This window comes from Myotis brandtii, unplaced genomic scaffold (genome assembly GCF_000412655.1).
Source record: "Myotis brandtii unplaced genomic scaffold, ASM41265v1 scaffold227, whole genome shotgun sequence".
Lineage (NCBI taxonomy): Eukaryota > Metazoa > Chordata > Mammalia > Chiroptera > Vespertilionidae > Myotis > Myotis brandtii.
In genome coordinates, this window is record NW_005358520.1 from 428,014 (window position 1) to 442,803 (window position 14,790).

The 14,790-nt window shown below is 45.8% G+C and overlaps 1 protein-coding gene across 1 annotated transcript in view; it reads right to left on the reverse strand.

Annotated features, from left to right (window-relative positions):
• Positions 1-325: 325 nt before the first annotated feature.
• The window catches only part of COL5A2 (collagen, type V, alpha 2), a 193,340-nt gene continuing 178,875 nt past the window's right edge, over positions 326-14,790 (reverse strand). Inside the window, exons 47-55 of the mRNA XM_014539724.1 lie at positions 13,098-13,205; positions 11,269-11,322; positions 9,285-9,392; positions 8,859-8,912; positions 7,766-7,873; positions 5,673-5,964; positions 4,429-4,616; positions 1,415-1,654; positions 326-761 (exon numbers count right to left, since the gene is read on the reverse strand). Of these exons, the coding sequence (XP_014395210.1) occupies positions 615-761; positions 1,415-1,654; positions 4,429-4,616; positions 5,673-5,964; positions 7,766-7,873; positions 8,859-8,912; positions 9,285-9,392; positions 11,269-11,322; positions 13,098-13,205 (1,299 nt within the window). The 3' untranslated portion in view covers positions 326-614. The remainder of the gene's footprint in view (positions 762-1,414; positions 1,655-4,428; positions 4,617-5,672; positions 5,965-7,765; positions 7,874-8,858; positions 8,913-9,284; positions 9,393-11,268; positions 11,323-13,097; positions 13,206-14,790) is intronic.

The following is a 14,790-nucleotide window of genomic DNA, read 5'->3' on the forward strand; positions in this document are numbered from 1 at the left end:
ATTTAAAACAGTGAGGAACCATTTTTTTCAAGATTCTCTTTAAAGAGTCTCTCTGATAGTTATACAATATCAAGACATGCACGAGGGTTTCTATCTCAAGGGCAACCCTTGATCGATCATCTTTCACTTTTAATTGATCATTGGGTCTGAGAGGTCGCAAAGAGGCACCACCTTCTATTTGTCCAGCTGCAGCCACGGGAGATAAACATGTGCTGTGGTTTCACAGACCCCACTCTCTAAGCTACCAGCCAGGAAGAGGAGTTTTCTCATAAATACTAAGCAACTTTATCATTACATTGAAATAAACTGAAGAAAACAAAGACTATGTATTCAATCTGTTTACTTTTTCTTAAAGGTGGTCATTGTCATTGGTCATCTTACACCTAAACTTCTGTATTGAAAAATCCTTTAACTCAATGGACACTTGAGGACTGTAAGTAAAATAAATATTCTGAAGGCTAAGGCCAGGCACGTAAGACCATATGTACAACGCTGACCGGAGCCAGCCACTACTTCAAGAGTCTCAGGATCAGCTTCACGCAGGCAAGGTTCTCGCGACCGGTGGGGCCATGGGTGGTGAGGGTGTTGCTCGCTGTCGACGGACCATGGCTGCTTCACACAAAGCAAACTGGCCCGATCTCGACGCCGAATTCTTGGTCTGTGCCGCCGACATCCACGGGGGCCAGGTCTATGATGGGCAAGCGCGCCACGTTCTGGGTTCTGTATTCAAAGACGGTCTTGCCCACATTCCCATTCCGTTTCTAGGATTGAAGGGTGCAGCGGGTTAATAGTGTGAATGAGTGACTGCAGAGGTGCTGGGCAGCACTTCTGAGCCAGTTGTCCTAGCATATGAGTCAAAGCAATGCTTTCAGAGCTGAGAGCGCCGCCCACAGTGAGGTCGGCAGGCCTGGAAGACGTGCTTCCACGCTTCGAACCCAGGAGCTGCCCTGTGTTCTCCTGAAACGCCCCGAACGGGCACTGACAACGTGACTGATGAAGGCCTATTTGCTTTTCACATGAAACTATAATTCATCATTAATGTTTTCCTTCTTCATAACTAGATATGCAAGTAGGGAGACATACAAATCAGTAAAAACTAGAACCTACCTCAGCTTGATTACACATTTTAGAATCAGGGAAGTTTAAGCAGGAGACTGAGATTAAAAAAGGAACTCGCAGAAGAGCTGGAGCACGTTCCAAAGCGTCAGCCTTTCCTCACTGTTTCGCATTAACACGTGTGTGAACCTGCCTCATGCCCTGGCACACGTTCAAGTTTACCCTAAAGAACGAGGACAGACAGACTCCGATGTCTGTACACAGGGTACAACTGTCCCTACCTCTGGTGCCATAACAGTATTTTTAGCAAAAACGAATTTTCTCTCTCATCAGATCAGCACAGCACAGAAGCACTTACAGAGCACGTGTCCTGAAGGACGATGTATCTGAACCTGACGTTCCCTTCCGCTCTGATGTCCAAGTCGTTTGACCCTTTAAGGACCACGGCCTTCTTGAGGTTCTGCGCTTGGTCGTCCATGTAGCCGACGCTGTTCTTGCAGACGTAGGTGATGTTCTGCGACGCTTCTTTCGATAAGAGGCGCAGGAAGGTCATCTGGGTGATGGCTGCGCTAGGCGACTGGTGGTCTCCATAAGCAAACTAGGGAGACAAGGAGTCTTTACATGCAGTTCTGGAGGGTTTCACAGGGCCGTGTGTGTGTGTGTGCATGTGTGTGTGAGAGAGAGAATGTGTGTGTGTGTGTGCGTGAGAGAGAGAATGTGTGTGCGTGCGCGTGTGCGTGTGTGTGAGAGAGAGAGAAAGTGTGTGTGTGTGTGTGTGCGTGAGAGAGAGAATGTGTGTGCGTGCGCGTGTGCGTGTGTGTGAGAGAGAGAGAAAGTGTGTGTGTGTGTGTGTGCGTGAGAGAGAGAATGTGTGTGCGTGCGCGTGTGCGTGTGTGTGAGAGAGAGAGAAAGTGTGTGTGTGTGTGTGTGCGTGAGAGAGAGAATGTGTGTGCGTGCGCGTGTGCGTGTGTGTGAGAGAGAGAGAAAGTGTGTGTGTGTGTGTGTGCGTGAGAGAGAGAATGTGTGTGCGTGCGCGTGTGCGTGTGTGTGAGAGAGAGAGAAAGTGTGTGTGTGTGTGTGTGCGTGAGAGAGAGAATGTGTGTGCGTGCGCGTGTGCGTGTGTGTGAGAGAGAGAGAAAGTGTGTGTGTGTGTGTGTGCGTGAGAGAGAGAATGTGTGTGCGTGCGCGTGTGCGTGTGTGTGAGAGAGAGAGAAAGTGTGTGTGTGTGTGTGTGCGTGAGAGAGAGAATGTGTGTGCGTGCGCGTGTGCGTGTGTGTGAGAGAGAGAGAAAGTGTGTGTGTGTGTGTGTGCGTGAGAGAGAGAATGTGTGTGCGTGCGCGTGTGCGTGTGTGTGAGAGAGAGAGAAAGTGTGTGTGTGTGTGTGTGCGTGAGAGAGAGAATGTGTGTGCGTGTGCGTGTGCGTGTGTGTGTGTGTGAGAGAGAGAGAGAATGTGTGTGCGTGTGCGTGTGCGTGTGTGTGAGAGAGAGAGAATGGTGTGTGTGTGTGCGTGTGTGTGTGTGTGAGAGAGAGAGAGAGAGAGAGAGAGAGAGAGAGAGAGAGAGAATGTGCGTGTGTGTTGATTTCAGGTAAATTAATTTTGAAGAGTATTACTTCTATTCTGTCATGTCACAGAATATTCTACTTTTAAAAAGTACCTTAAAATGCTAATGACTGTTCATCAGTAAAAACCTCTGCCCTCACTCGCCAAAACAGCAGGTGAAGAAACCAATGATCATTACACTCATCAGAGAAAGTTTATGTATTTTTAAATCTCTGGAATATTATTTTTAGAAGAAGTTATGTACTTGAACATTGGCTTGGATATTTAATCATGAATCAAAAATAACTCATTGTTTTTATTACTAATTATATTAAGATTTAGGACTTAACTATTTGTATAAAGTATTTTTGGTGTTGTTACTCCTCACCTGAGGATATTTGTCCATTGGTTTTTAGAGAGAGAGGAAAGGAGGGGAAGAGACAGAGAGAGAAACATTGATGTGAGAGAGACACATCGATTGGTTGCTTCCTGCTCACGCCCTGACCAGGGCCAGGGATTGAGCCTGCAACTAAGGGACGTGCCTTGACCAGAATCAAACCAGGGACCCTTTGGTCCCAGGGCTAATGCTCTATCCACTGAGCCAAACCAGCTATGGCAGCATAAAATATTTTTAACCCAACTGTTATACGTGGTAGGAAATATGAATTACAAGTCTTTCATTAGCTAACAAAAACAAATAATCAAAATAATTTCCTTCAGGCTCTTTCTCATTCATCTTCTACTCTGAGGTTTATTTTCAATGCTCCCTTTTGAGCTCTTTACATAATATTATATTCACTGAATTACCTTTCAATTGGGTACATTTAAAATTTTTCTGCTCATTAAATAATGGTAGATTCTGGTATAAATTACTCAGACCCATAATATGCTCACATTATGTTTATCATGAACATGAGTTCTGAGGAGAGAGCAGGAGTAGAGTGAGAAGGACGTTTCAGAGCTAGGGTGCCGTAAAGAGACCCAGAATGAAATGCTCATATTGTGGAAGGAGGTGGCAAGGCTGGTGGAGACTCTAAATCCTGGGCCATAAAAGAAGCATATACTCAGAAAAATACTGACAGACTTCATATCATCACGAAAATACATTCAGTTTAAGCAATGCTACATCTAAAGTCATTTAATTATATGAATACTTATAGTAATTATATAATATTTATTTACTACAGGCTCCATGCACAATATTCGTGCAAGAGTAGGCCTTCCTTCCCCCGGCTGCCAGCACCAGCTTTCCTCTGGCACCCGGGACCCGGGCTTCCCTCGAAGCCCTGGCTTTATCCGGAAGGTTGTCCGGAAGGATGTCTGGTCTAATTAGCATATTACGCTTTTATTATTGTAGATAACTTACCAGGTATTGGATACTATAGAAGGACATTATATTCACACAAAGACTATGAAATAGATATGGTCACCCACACTTCACAATGAGAGCCTGAGGCTGGAAGGTGAGTGGCGTCCTGCTGTCCCCATCCAGGGTCCAGTCACCTAGGTCTTCTGTCCTTCAGGGGCCAGACCCCTTCACGTATACCTCACAGTCAGCGTGACAGGCATTAAGGAACTGATGATAAAATAATTACTTCCTACATCCCACCAATGAAAAAATCTCCATGCACAATTTATGTTCATTTAATTCATACTAAAACTTTGTTTATGCAATGATACAGCAATGGCAACTAATGAGAATATATGACTTTAAAATTAACATGGTAAAATAAATCTGGTCAAAAAATAACAACATGGTCCTAAATAAACCCTGAGGCGTAATAAAGAGTGAAGAGCAAACATGCAATTGTAAGCGAGCGGCTGCGATTACCTGAGCTCCTCTGTTCATGTCGAGGCCGTACCAGACGGGCTTGTGGTCGGGCGACTTGCTGGTCCACCAGGTTTTCCGGGGGATGCTCGACGGGTTGGCTGAGATACACGTCTCTCCCGTCTCCATGTTGCAGAAAACTTTGATGGCGTCTTCCACGGACCCCTGGTTAGGGTCAATCCAGTATTCGCCTGTTTTCCAAAGTAAACATATTTGCTAAGAAAAGTGAATTTCAAACATGATGCGAGTCATGTATTGTCAAAACTATCGATATAGTAAGTATATGAGTTAAACTGTGATTAGAATGTTATAAATCATCTCACTGGCCCAGTTAGAATTGATCTCTATTATATCTGAGAGATACTTGAAATAGGTTATACCAAGTTAGTGCTTGGTGCTGGACACGTAGTCAAATACACAAATAAATATGTTCTTGTGCATCTATCTGTGTGTATGTATACTTGTATGTGTGTATATATAATAGGTACTGCGTTTTAAATAAAATGTAGAGACGTTGGTGGCTGTAAAGTATGGAGCTGAGAATAAACTGCCGAGTCCTCACAGGTCATTTCAGCTCTCCCTGTCAATGTCATTTCAAAGTTAACTGGAGCCATTGAGCATTTCACAGCTTCTTCTTATGGCCCAGAATCCCTTTTCTCCAGGTCTGATTAGATTAATCAAAATGACAGAATACTGCAAAATTAAGGCATGGTTTACACCACGAGGACAGAACGACTACTTAATTCCAAAATACTTTGTATTAACATATACTTCTGCCAGCAGAGATCCTTAAAGCTGTATTTATAGAACATTAAACTGCATGAAAGTTACTTCATCGTCAAATAAGTTTGGGAAATAAAATAAACTTCATTCTACTCTTGAAGGCCCAATGATACATGTGAGCATATTAAACCCCTGTGAAGTCATGGAGGTAGGTCAAAGCCAGCCTTGCTTCAGCAAGTGTTCTCCACGTCACAGCACCACAAAATCACCGATTGTTACGACTTCTGGATGGCAACGGCACTGCCAGGAGGAGGTTAGATCATTAACAGGATGTGTCCTCTCTCAGCGTATTTATCGTCTCACCCCCTGTTCTTCATGTCATTGGCGGTCCCCCGCTAAACCACAAACTCTATGACATGGTGACCATGTCCTCTCTCGGCGTCACTACATGTCTGGAAGGCGGTCAGGGAATCGTGGCTGGGATGCAGCTGAGAACAACCCGGTCAGGAACGCGGAGCACTCACCGCTGTGCTTGGCGGAGTGGCAGAGCTTCAGGTCCTCACACGTGCGGGCCGGGTGCTTCTTAGAGCCGTCGGGGCTGCGCATGGTCTCGATCTGGCTGCTGAGGGACTTGAGGGTGGCGTGGACGCCGGGGTCCGTCTTGTTCTTGTCGTCAGGAGCCGCCTCGTCCTCCGTGAACTCGGGGAGGGGGTCTGGCATGTTCTCATCGTAGTGCCCCAGGATGTCCCCAAGGGCGGCCGTGAGGTGGCCCGGGGGACCCGGAGGGCCAGGCGGGCCAGGCTCGCCCGGAGGACCCTGATGGGTAAGAACATTGGAAACACATGAACACGCTTGTTGTTTTGTTTTTCATTGGACACAAGGCACTGCTGGGACTTGGTGCCCAGGGAGTTACAGCCGGCCTGATGGTGCAGGGACCTGGGAGTCGCGCCCTTTAACCTGAGGGCTCTGCCTGCCAGCCTGTAACCTCCCAAGGGAGAGAGTGACGCAGAACTACCTCCCAGGCAACAGGCCTGCAAGTCGGCATCTGAGCTACAGCAAGCTCAGAGCACCAAGTGTGTGCTCTGATGTTCACCCTGAAGATGAACAGAGTTTATGTTAAATATGCAGCTGTGGCCATTCATTTCCAGACGATTGGGGGCAAGGCCAACTACAATGTCTCACAGGATTTGTGACAGACGCCGAAAGGGCGGATGCAGAGGACTGTGGGTCCCCGTTCTGTAAGATTGCACGTCAATACCAAGGACATACCCACAACGAACACCCACAAGACAACTGTCCCCTATTTTCAAATAAGGGGGAAGGCGGGAAGTCTTAAGTGTTCAAACTAATGTGTAGATCAAAATTCTGTGTGCTAAACAAAATTTAAGAATGTTCTCTTTAGCCTTTCTTAAAAAATATTTTTAATGATTTCAGAGAGGATGGGAGAGGGAGAGAGAGAAAAGCATCAACGGTGAGAGAGAATCATGGATCGGCTGCCTCCTGCACGCCCCACACTGGGGATCAAGCCTGCAACCTGGACATGAGCCCTGACTGGGAATCAAAGCATGACCTCTTGGTTCATAGGTCGATGCTCAATCACTGAGCCACACCGGCCGGGCTCTCTAGCCCTTCCCTTAACCAAAGACTCATCCGAAAAGCTGGAAGATGTGTGGTCACCTTTCACCTGGGAGCTCCCGCTGGCAGACAAGGCTGGAGTCCGCCCCTGAGGAGCTGGCTCTGGACAAGTTGCTTCAGCCTTTCCTCACCTCAAGAGCCTGTGACACCTGTTGGGTTCACTTTTAAGATCACATCATGGCCCGTGAGTTCCTTTACACCAATCTCAGGAGGTTTTTCCTAGCGAGGACGAGTGAACCGCCACATAAAGTCAGTGGAGGGCCATTAAGTCAGAGGAATGGCACTTCCGGCTGTTTTCCGCCCATAGAGAAAAAATAGGGAATATTCCTCTGGACCATGGGAAACATAAGGCTTTTCATTTCATAAAATAAGTAATAAATATTCAGTTTAATGGCCAGTGAGGGGCAGAGTCAGAATAAAGAGGGACAGGTCAATCAGACCGAAGAGGAAGAGAGATGAGGAGGGTCCCAACGACTGGAGAAGCCACAGCCTAACACAGTTTACATAACCCTCAAGTCAGCACTATTGGAATATTGTGATGAAAATGTTCATTGAAATCCTTCCTAATGTCATTTGCAATAGAGAAAAGCTCAGATTTCATACTCTTCACTTTGCAGCATTTTCATGAGCGACTACACTCATCTGCCTCACACTTAGTGAACTGCCATGAAGGCCAGGCGACTCCCCCGAGCTCCATCAGGACCCAGCACGCCGCGCTCTCTGCTCTCATCGGTGCCCATGAAAGGAGGCCCAGCACGTTGGATTCTGATTTTACCGGCTCTGAACGATCTGGATTAAAGAGCTGAAACAGTTACTTCTACAGACAAGCTCTCCTGTGACTTTCAGGTTTGTTCTCAGAGTCCCTTCTGTCCCTCGTCCACGGCTGGGCCCCGGCTGTGAGGACCAGCAGAGCCTTAGCGTCCACGCTGGGCCCCGGCTGTGAGGACCAGCAGAGCCTTAGCACGCACACCCTGTGACTCACCTCGGGCCCCGCCTCCCCGACGCTGCCCCGCACTCCAGGAGGCCCGATGGGGCCCAGGGGCCCGGGGTTTCCTTCCTTCCCTGAGGGGCCCACTGGGCCCGGGGGACCCTGCGAGAAACAAAACTGGATGTTAGATTCTCTGAGAAAACTCCCACAGCGCCCTTCTCTAAACAAAGAACCATTTTCCTGATGAACTATCACAGCAGTTTCTCAGATTCAGATCCTAATGACTAACGAATGGAGTTCCAGAACATTCCTACTTTACTATTTCATCGCACATCAATTTTTATCCGTGCACATAAAAGACCAGCAGCAGTTAAAACCTTTAATGGACTCGTCATCTACTTTTATTAGTATTGGGACCATTTCATCAAATCTCATGTATTGTAAACTCAGTTATAAATTCAGTGAACTAGGAGTAAGAAAAAGGCAGAAGGTGAAGTGATTAATATAATTATAAGTTATGTTTGTGTGTTTATACAAGTACCTCATGACATCCTAACAATTTTAATACTACTCTCCCAAAATGTTTTGTTTACACTAGATTTAGACATAGCAGAAATTCTAATGATTTTCCTAACAATTATGTCGGTCAATTATGTTATGACAGTAATGACCTATTAGGGGCAGCATGAATACTGATGTGGAATTTCTAAAAGCCACAAATGTTGGTTTCATTTTATGATTTGCTTCTGAATTAGCCTTAAGCCAAACACTCTGAGGAAGGACCCCAGTTCCTTAAAAAACACACTCAGCCGCAGAACAGCCAGCCCTGCCTCCGCTGCACGGCAGTCCTGTGAGATCACCTCCACGAGCGCGAAGTAACGGGCATGTCAGTGAGCACGGGGAAGGATGGCCCATCGATGAGTGCATTCACCGCAGGAGAGAGGTTAATGTGGGACCATGAAATACCACGTCATAGCACAGGGCTTTCTACTTAGAGGTGACTGCCGACCGGCTTCTCTCATGCATTGGCTGCCTGCTTCAGAGAACCTGGGCCATTCTCGCTTCAACCTGTGAAATGCTACTCGGGCTCTCGAAGGACATCATTGCAAGCATCGCCGTTTACACCTGGTTCAGCTCAGTTACTCACTCTTGGGCCAAATGGTCCAGGGATCCCAGCACTGCCTTGCTCACCATTTGGACCCTAAGTGGGAAAAACATGTAAAATGTTACCAAAATATTCCCATCCTGCACTCTGCCGGCCTCGGTGGTTAAAATCCACTGCCACTGACATCAGCTGCATCAACTGCTTGCACAGTCATGTCTCCAAAGGTCTTCCTGAGTTGCCCCAAAGTAACGACAGCGCAGGAGGAACGGTGGACATACCCTTTGGGTTCATGTCTTTCCTACAAAGTCACAGCTCACAAATGGCAATGACGGTGGCCAGGTGGGTAACTCATTATTTTGAAAGGACAGTAAGGTACAAAACGTCCATCCATTTCACGACAAGTGTCCATGTCAGGACAGCTGTGCATGTTCACACGGAGGGCAGGTCATTGGTGGGGAAGTTACTTACAGGAGGCCCGGGAAGTCCCTGAAGACCGGTGAACCCCCGGTGGCCCTTCTGGCCCCGGTCGCCGCGGTCCCCGTGATCGCCTTTGTCACCGCGAGGCCCTTGGGGTCCCTAGAAACAGGGTCATGCATGGGTATTGCCTGTTGAGACTACAATTTCCTACAATTTTACCTTTTACAATTGTATTTACTGTTATTTTGAGTACTACACTTTATATGAACATATTTACTTATATAAATGGAATCAGACCTAGAAATTTTTGCCTTTTGGAATGAAGGTAATAATTAAAACATAATGCATTTAATAATGCTTTCCTAAGAGTTAGTTTTTTAATGTTTATCCTATAGTTATACTAAAATGATGTATTTTTAAGTTGGTCTTTCTTATCTAAAACAGTTTCAAAGACTGTATTTCACATACTCGGCTGCTATCATGTGAAAATATTGCTGCCATAAATAGCTTCTTTAAAAGCAAAACATGAGTCCTTATTTACTACGCTACCTCTAAAAAGAAAATGCTTATTAAGTTTGCATATGCAGATAAACTGGACATGACAGCTGGGACTATATTAAAAAACTGGTCATACTGGAAAGTTACTGAGAGTAGATGCATCAATTCTGATCCTGAGAAACTAAAGGAAAAGCAATAATTAAGAATCTTCTTATGGGATAGAAGCTACACGGAGAGAAAAGGTGAAAATTATCTGATCAATCTAATCAGTCTCGGGGTCCTTCCTTCCTTTCCTTTCATTCTTTCTTTCCTGTTTCTTAAGTCTTAAGTGACAACCGCAGCTCTGGGTCCCAAGCTCACGGTAAACTGACAAGGTCACCTATGTGGGGGAGCTGTGCTGTCGGCAGCTCTCCTAGAAAAGAACTGGAGGATGAAAGAGACCACCAAACAGACAGGCTCTTGGGTTAATATTTTTCCTTACCAGTTTTTTGTTCTTATTTTGTATGGTTCTTTTTTTTTTTAATTTGGATATCCTAATTGTCAAACAGTATGAAAACCTTTTTATAATAAAAGCAAGACTAAATCTCAGTAACTTTTTATATTTTATATAACGTTGTAAATTTAAATATTAAAATCAGTCCAGCCAGCATGGCTCAGTGGTTGAGCATTGACCTATGAACCAGGAGGTCATGGTTCAATTCCTGGTCAGGGCACATGCCCAGGTTGCGGGGCTCAATCCCCAGTGAGGGGAGTGCAGGAGGCGGCCGATCAATAATTCTCTCTCATCATTGATGTTTCTAACCCTCTCCCTTCCCCTCTGAAATCAATAAAAATATATTACGTACTAAAATCAGCCTGAATGCTTTCATAATGTTAGAGAGGTTCTTTTACTTGGGGAATGCTCCAAAATTTCATAATTGAAAATAAACTAAACCAGAAAGCACCTACTTGTTATTATTAACTAAAATTCATTTAATAATGAAAAATGAAACTAGATTGTTTTTGTAACTGGCTAGAAAACGTTTGACTTGAACATGCTATGGAACTATGAAATCCTCTCTAGCCAGGCTCAAATCGAAAGTGAGAATTGTGATCTAATAATAGGCCATGATCTTCATAAATATTGATATGGATTTATATAACAGGTGTGAGAGGAACAGAAGAGACCGCCTATAGAAATAATTCATTCCCAGTAAGACATCTGTGTAAGGCTCTCTGACCTGGAAGTAACTGCAAGTAGCAAAAGAATTGAACACGGGCAGTGGAATCTCATTGAAAATAAAACATAATATTGACTACAGCTTTTTAAACTTACAGAGAGCTTTTAAACCCATTATGTGATTTTTAGAAAATCTCAGAAAGAAGGGTATTCCTATTATTTTGGGAGACAACTGTGACTCTAAGAATCTTTACTGATTATTTGAAAGAATCCATAGCTTGAGAAATTTGGTAATTTATAAACCTTAAATTGTACTTTTTCTTTGGGAGGGTATTTTATGAAAGAAGACATCATTTTCTAAAGAAAAACAGAACTTACAGGTAAGCCACGCTTCCCAGCTCGACCAGGTGGCCCTATGGGACCCCGGGAACCCTAGAAGAAATTTTCACAAAAGTTGGTAAAAAAAAACAAGTGCATATACTATGTAGATATAGAATTTAAAAGACATATTTGTAGTTGGATATTTACTAAGTTTATGTGTACCTATGCATACTCTTCTGGCTAATTAATGAAAACCAGGCTAATGTCCCTGGTATAAGAATGTGCTCATCTCACTCCAATGACACTCTATAATCAGTTTTATTAATTGGTGAAGCAGTACTTGCTTAAATTTAACACGATTTCCTATAAATCACAACATTTTAGGTGGTGAAAGTCAAAGCATCAGAATTTTTGAATATCTATTAGAAATCAAATGTTTGCCTCGAAGACTAAGAGAATTAACTCATAATGAACTGTTTGTCATTCTTGGTTTGGAGTCCTAGTCAAGGGCACATGTGTGACTGTACGTATGTGTGCAAGTAGCTCTAGTCAAGGGCACATGGGTGACTGTACGTATGTGTGCAAGTAGCTCTAGTCAAGGGCACATGGGTGACTGTACACATGTGTGCAAGTAGCTCTAGTCAAGGGCACATGGGTGACTGTACACATGTGTGCAAGTAGCTCTAGTCAAGGGCACATGGGTGACTGTACACATGTGTGCAAGTAGCTCTAGTCAAGGGCACATGGGTGACTGTACACATGTGTGCAAGTAGCTCTAGTCAAGGGCACATGGGTGACTGTACACATGTGTGCAAGTAGCTCTAGTCAAGGGCACATGGGTGACTGTACACATGTGTGCAAGTAGCTCTAGTCAAGGGCACATGGGTGACTGTACACATGTGTGCAAGTAGCTCTAGTCAAGGGCACATGGGTGACTGTACACATGTGTGCAAGTAGCTCTAGTCAAGGGCACATGGGTGACTGTACACATGTGTGCAAGTAGCTCTAGTCAAGGGCACATGGGTGACTGTACACATGTGTGCAAGTAGCTCTAGTCAAGGGCACATGGGTGACTGTACACATGTGTGCAAGTAGCTCTAGTCAAGGGCACATGGGTGACTGTACACATGTGTGCAAGTAGCTCTAGTCAAGGGCACATGGGTGACTGTACACATGTGTGCAAGTAGCTCTAGTCAAGGGCACATGGGTGACTGTACACATGTGTGCAAGTAGCTCTAGTCAAGGGCACATGGGTGACTGTACACATGTGTGCAAGTAGCTCTAGTCAAGGGCACATGGGTGACTGTACACATGTGTGCAAGTAGCTCTAGTCAAGGGCACATGGGTGACTGTACACATGTGTGCAAGTAGCTCTAGTCAAGGGCACATGGGTGACTGTACACATGTGTGCAAGTAGCTCTAGTCAAGGGCACATGGGTGACTGTACACATGTGTGCAAGTAGCTCTAGTCAAGGGCACATGGGTGACTGTACACATGTGTGCAAGTAGCTCTAGTCAAGGGCACATGGGTGACTGTACACATGTGTGCAAGTAGCTCTAGTCAAGGGCACATGGGTGACTGTACACATGTGTGCAAGTAGCTCTAGTCAAGGGCACATGGGTGACTGTACACATGTGTGCAAGTAGCTCTAGTCAAGGGCACATGGGTGACTGTACACATGTGTGCAAGTAGCTCTAGTCAAGGGCACATGGGTGACTGTACACATGTGTGCAAGTAGCTCTAGTCAAGGGCACATGTGTGACTGTACACATGCGTCCAAGTAGCTCTAGTCAAGGGCACATGGGTGACTGTACGCATGCGTTCAAGCGGCTCCTAATGCAGAGCATCGATGTTAGTCGCTGCCAGTGAAATGGCCTCTCCTTACCGGGTCTCCTCTCTGTCCTGCGTCTCCAGGGGCGCCAACGGGGCCGGGAGTGCCCGGGGCACCCTGAGAGCCCGGCAGACCCGCAGGTCCAGGGTCTCCACGGTCACCCTGACGAGAATAACAGGATATCACTCTTTCAACATTAATTCTCAAACAGTGGTGTTCTATATGCCCACGCTATTCGCAATGAACAATACCTTTTTAAAATCTTACTTTATTATTTTACTTACAATTTACTGCAATAGTTTATTTACTTATTAATAACTCAAACTGAGAAGATTAAGATGATTCCTCCCAAGAATAAGATTATTGCTCCCCTCACTCCTGCCCTATTGCTTCCGTAGCCCCGATGCCGGACCAGAGCAGGTAGCATGTTTCTTATCCAGACATCTCCGCTCTGGGGGGTCTGTGCTCTGGGGAGAGACAAAGACTCGCCCAACGGTGTGGAAACAGAACATGCCAAGGAAACCACTTTCTGGGTTTCCGGCCCCAGGCCCGTGTGAGAAAACAAACGATGGAGGCTCCTCCCCACGCCTGCACCATCGTGTGAGGCCAAGGTCTGCACTCCACTGCGGTGCGACGCCCCCGGAGGAAACCGCTCTGGGCCCAGCCAGGGGTCTACTCCCGAGTGCACCGTGCACTGGGGACTAAAGCTCAGAAGCATCTGAAGAAGCGGCTGCTCCTGACTCCATCCGGAGACCCACTGGCCAGGGCTCCCGTCTCACTTGTCTCGTTAAGCAATCAAAAGCGAGATGACCGCTGCAGGGACAGGGATTAACGCAAGTAATGGGGTCAGGCCACTTTTTTCTAACAGAAATCGCCTTACTTGACTGGTTAGTTTGGCCACCAGGATAAACTTGGGCAATAGATTAGAGAATAGACTCATAATACATTGAATAAGCTAGATTGGCAACTCCAGGATTTTGAAAGAAATGTACAGAAAGCACATATTCACTTAGAAAATACCAAGGATGGCCTCTACAACTACTTAAACTTATGATCAAAATAAAATGTGATGGAAACTTAAAATGCACATAGGAGTCCAAATATATCCACAATGACATCAGGGCATACAGCAGCAAAATCTTTGAGGACTAATGCCTTACACAATATATACTGACCAAGAGAAATTTACATTCTCTGGCTTTATGTAGATGGGGGGACCCCAAAATTAGTCAAAACTCTTCTTCCTCTTTACTTCAGTGCCTCGTGGATACTCAACGTGGGATTTAAAACACAAATGCCCAATAGCGTATCAATCATATTCAGAGTCTTTGAAAACTGAGGTTCAGAAACTGTGTTCCAGACCACATAGCCGGTTACTTCAGTGGTCAAGATGCCAGCCAGGTCTGCCTGGCTTCCCAGCCTGCTCTGCTCCAGGACGGGCCTTAGGGTGGGAAGAGCCGTGACGCCATGATAGGCTTAGGAGAAGGGCTATGCTTGCCTTCCAGGCAGCTGGTCCCACACAGCTGTGCGGCCACCCGTCGGGACTGGAGCCTCTGGGAAAGCTGGGACATGTCCAGCTCAGTCAGTGCCTGTCTGATCTAAAACCACGTCATGGCCCTAACCGGTCTGGCTCAGTGGATAGAGCGTCGGCCTGTGGACTGAAAGGTCCCAGGTTCGATTCCAGTCAAGGGCATGTACCTTGGTTGCGGGCACATCCCCAGTAGGGAGTGTGCAGGAGGCAGCTGAT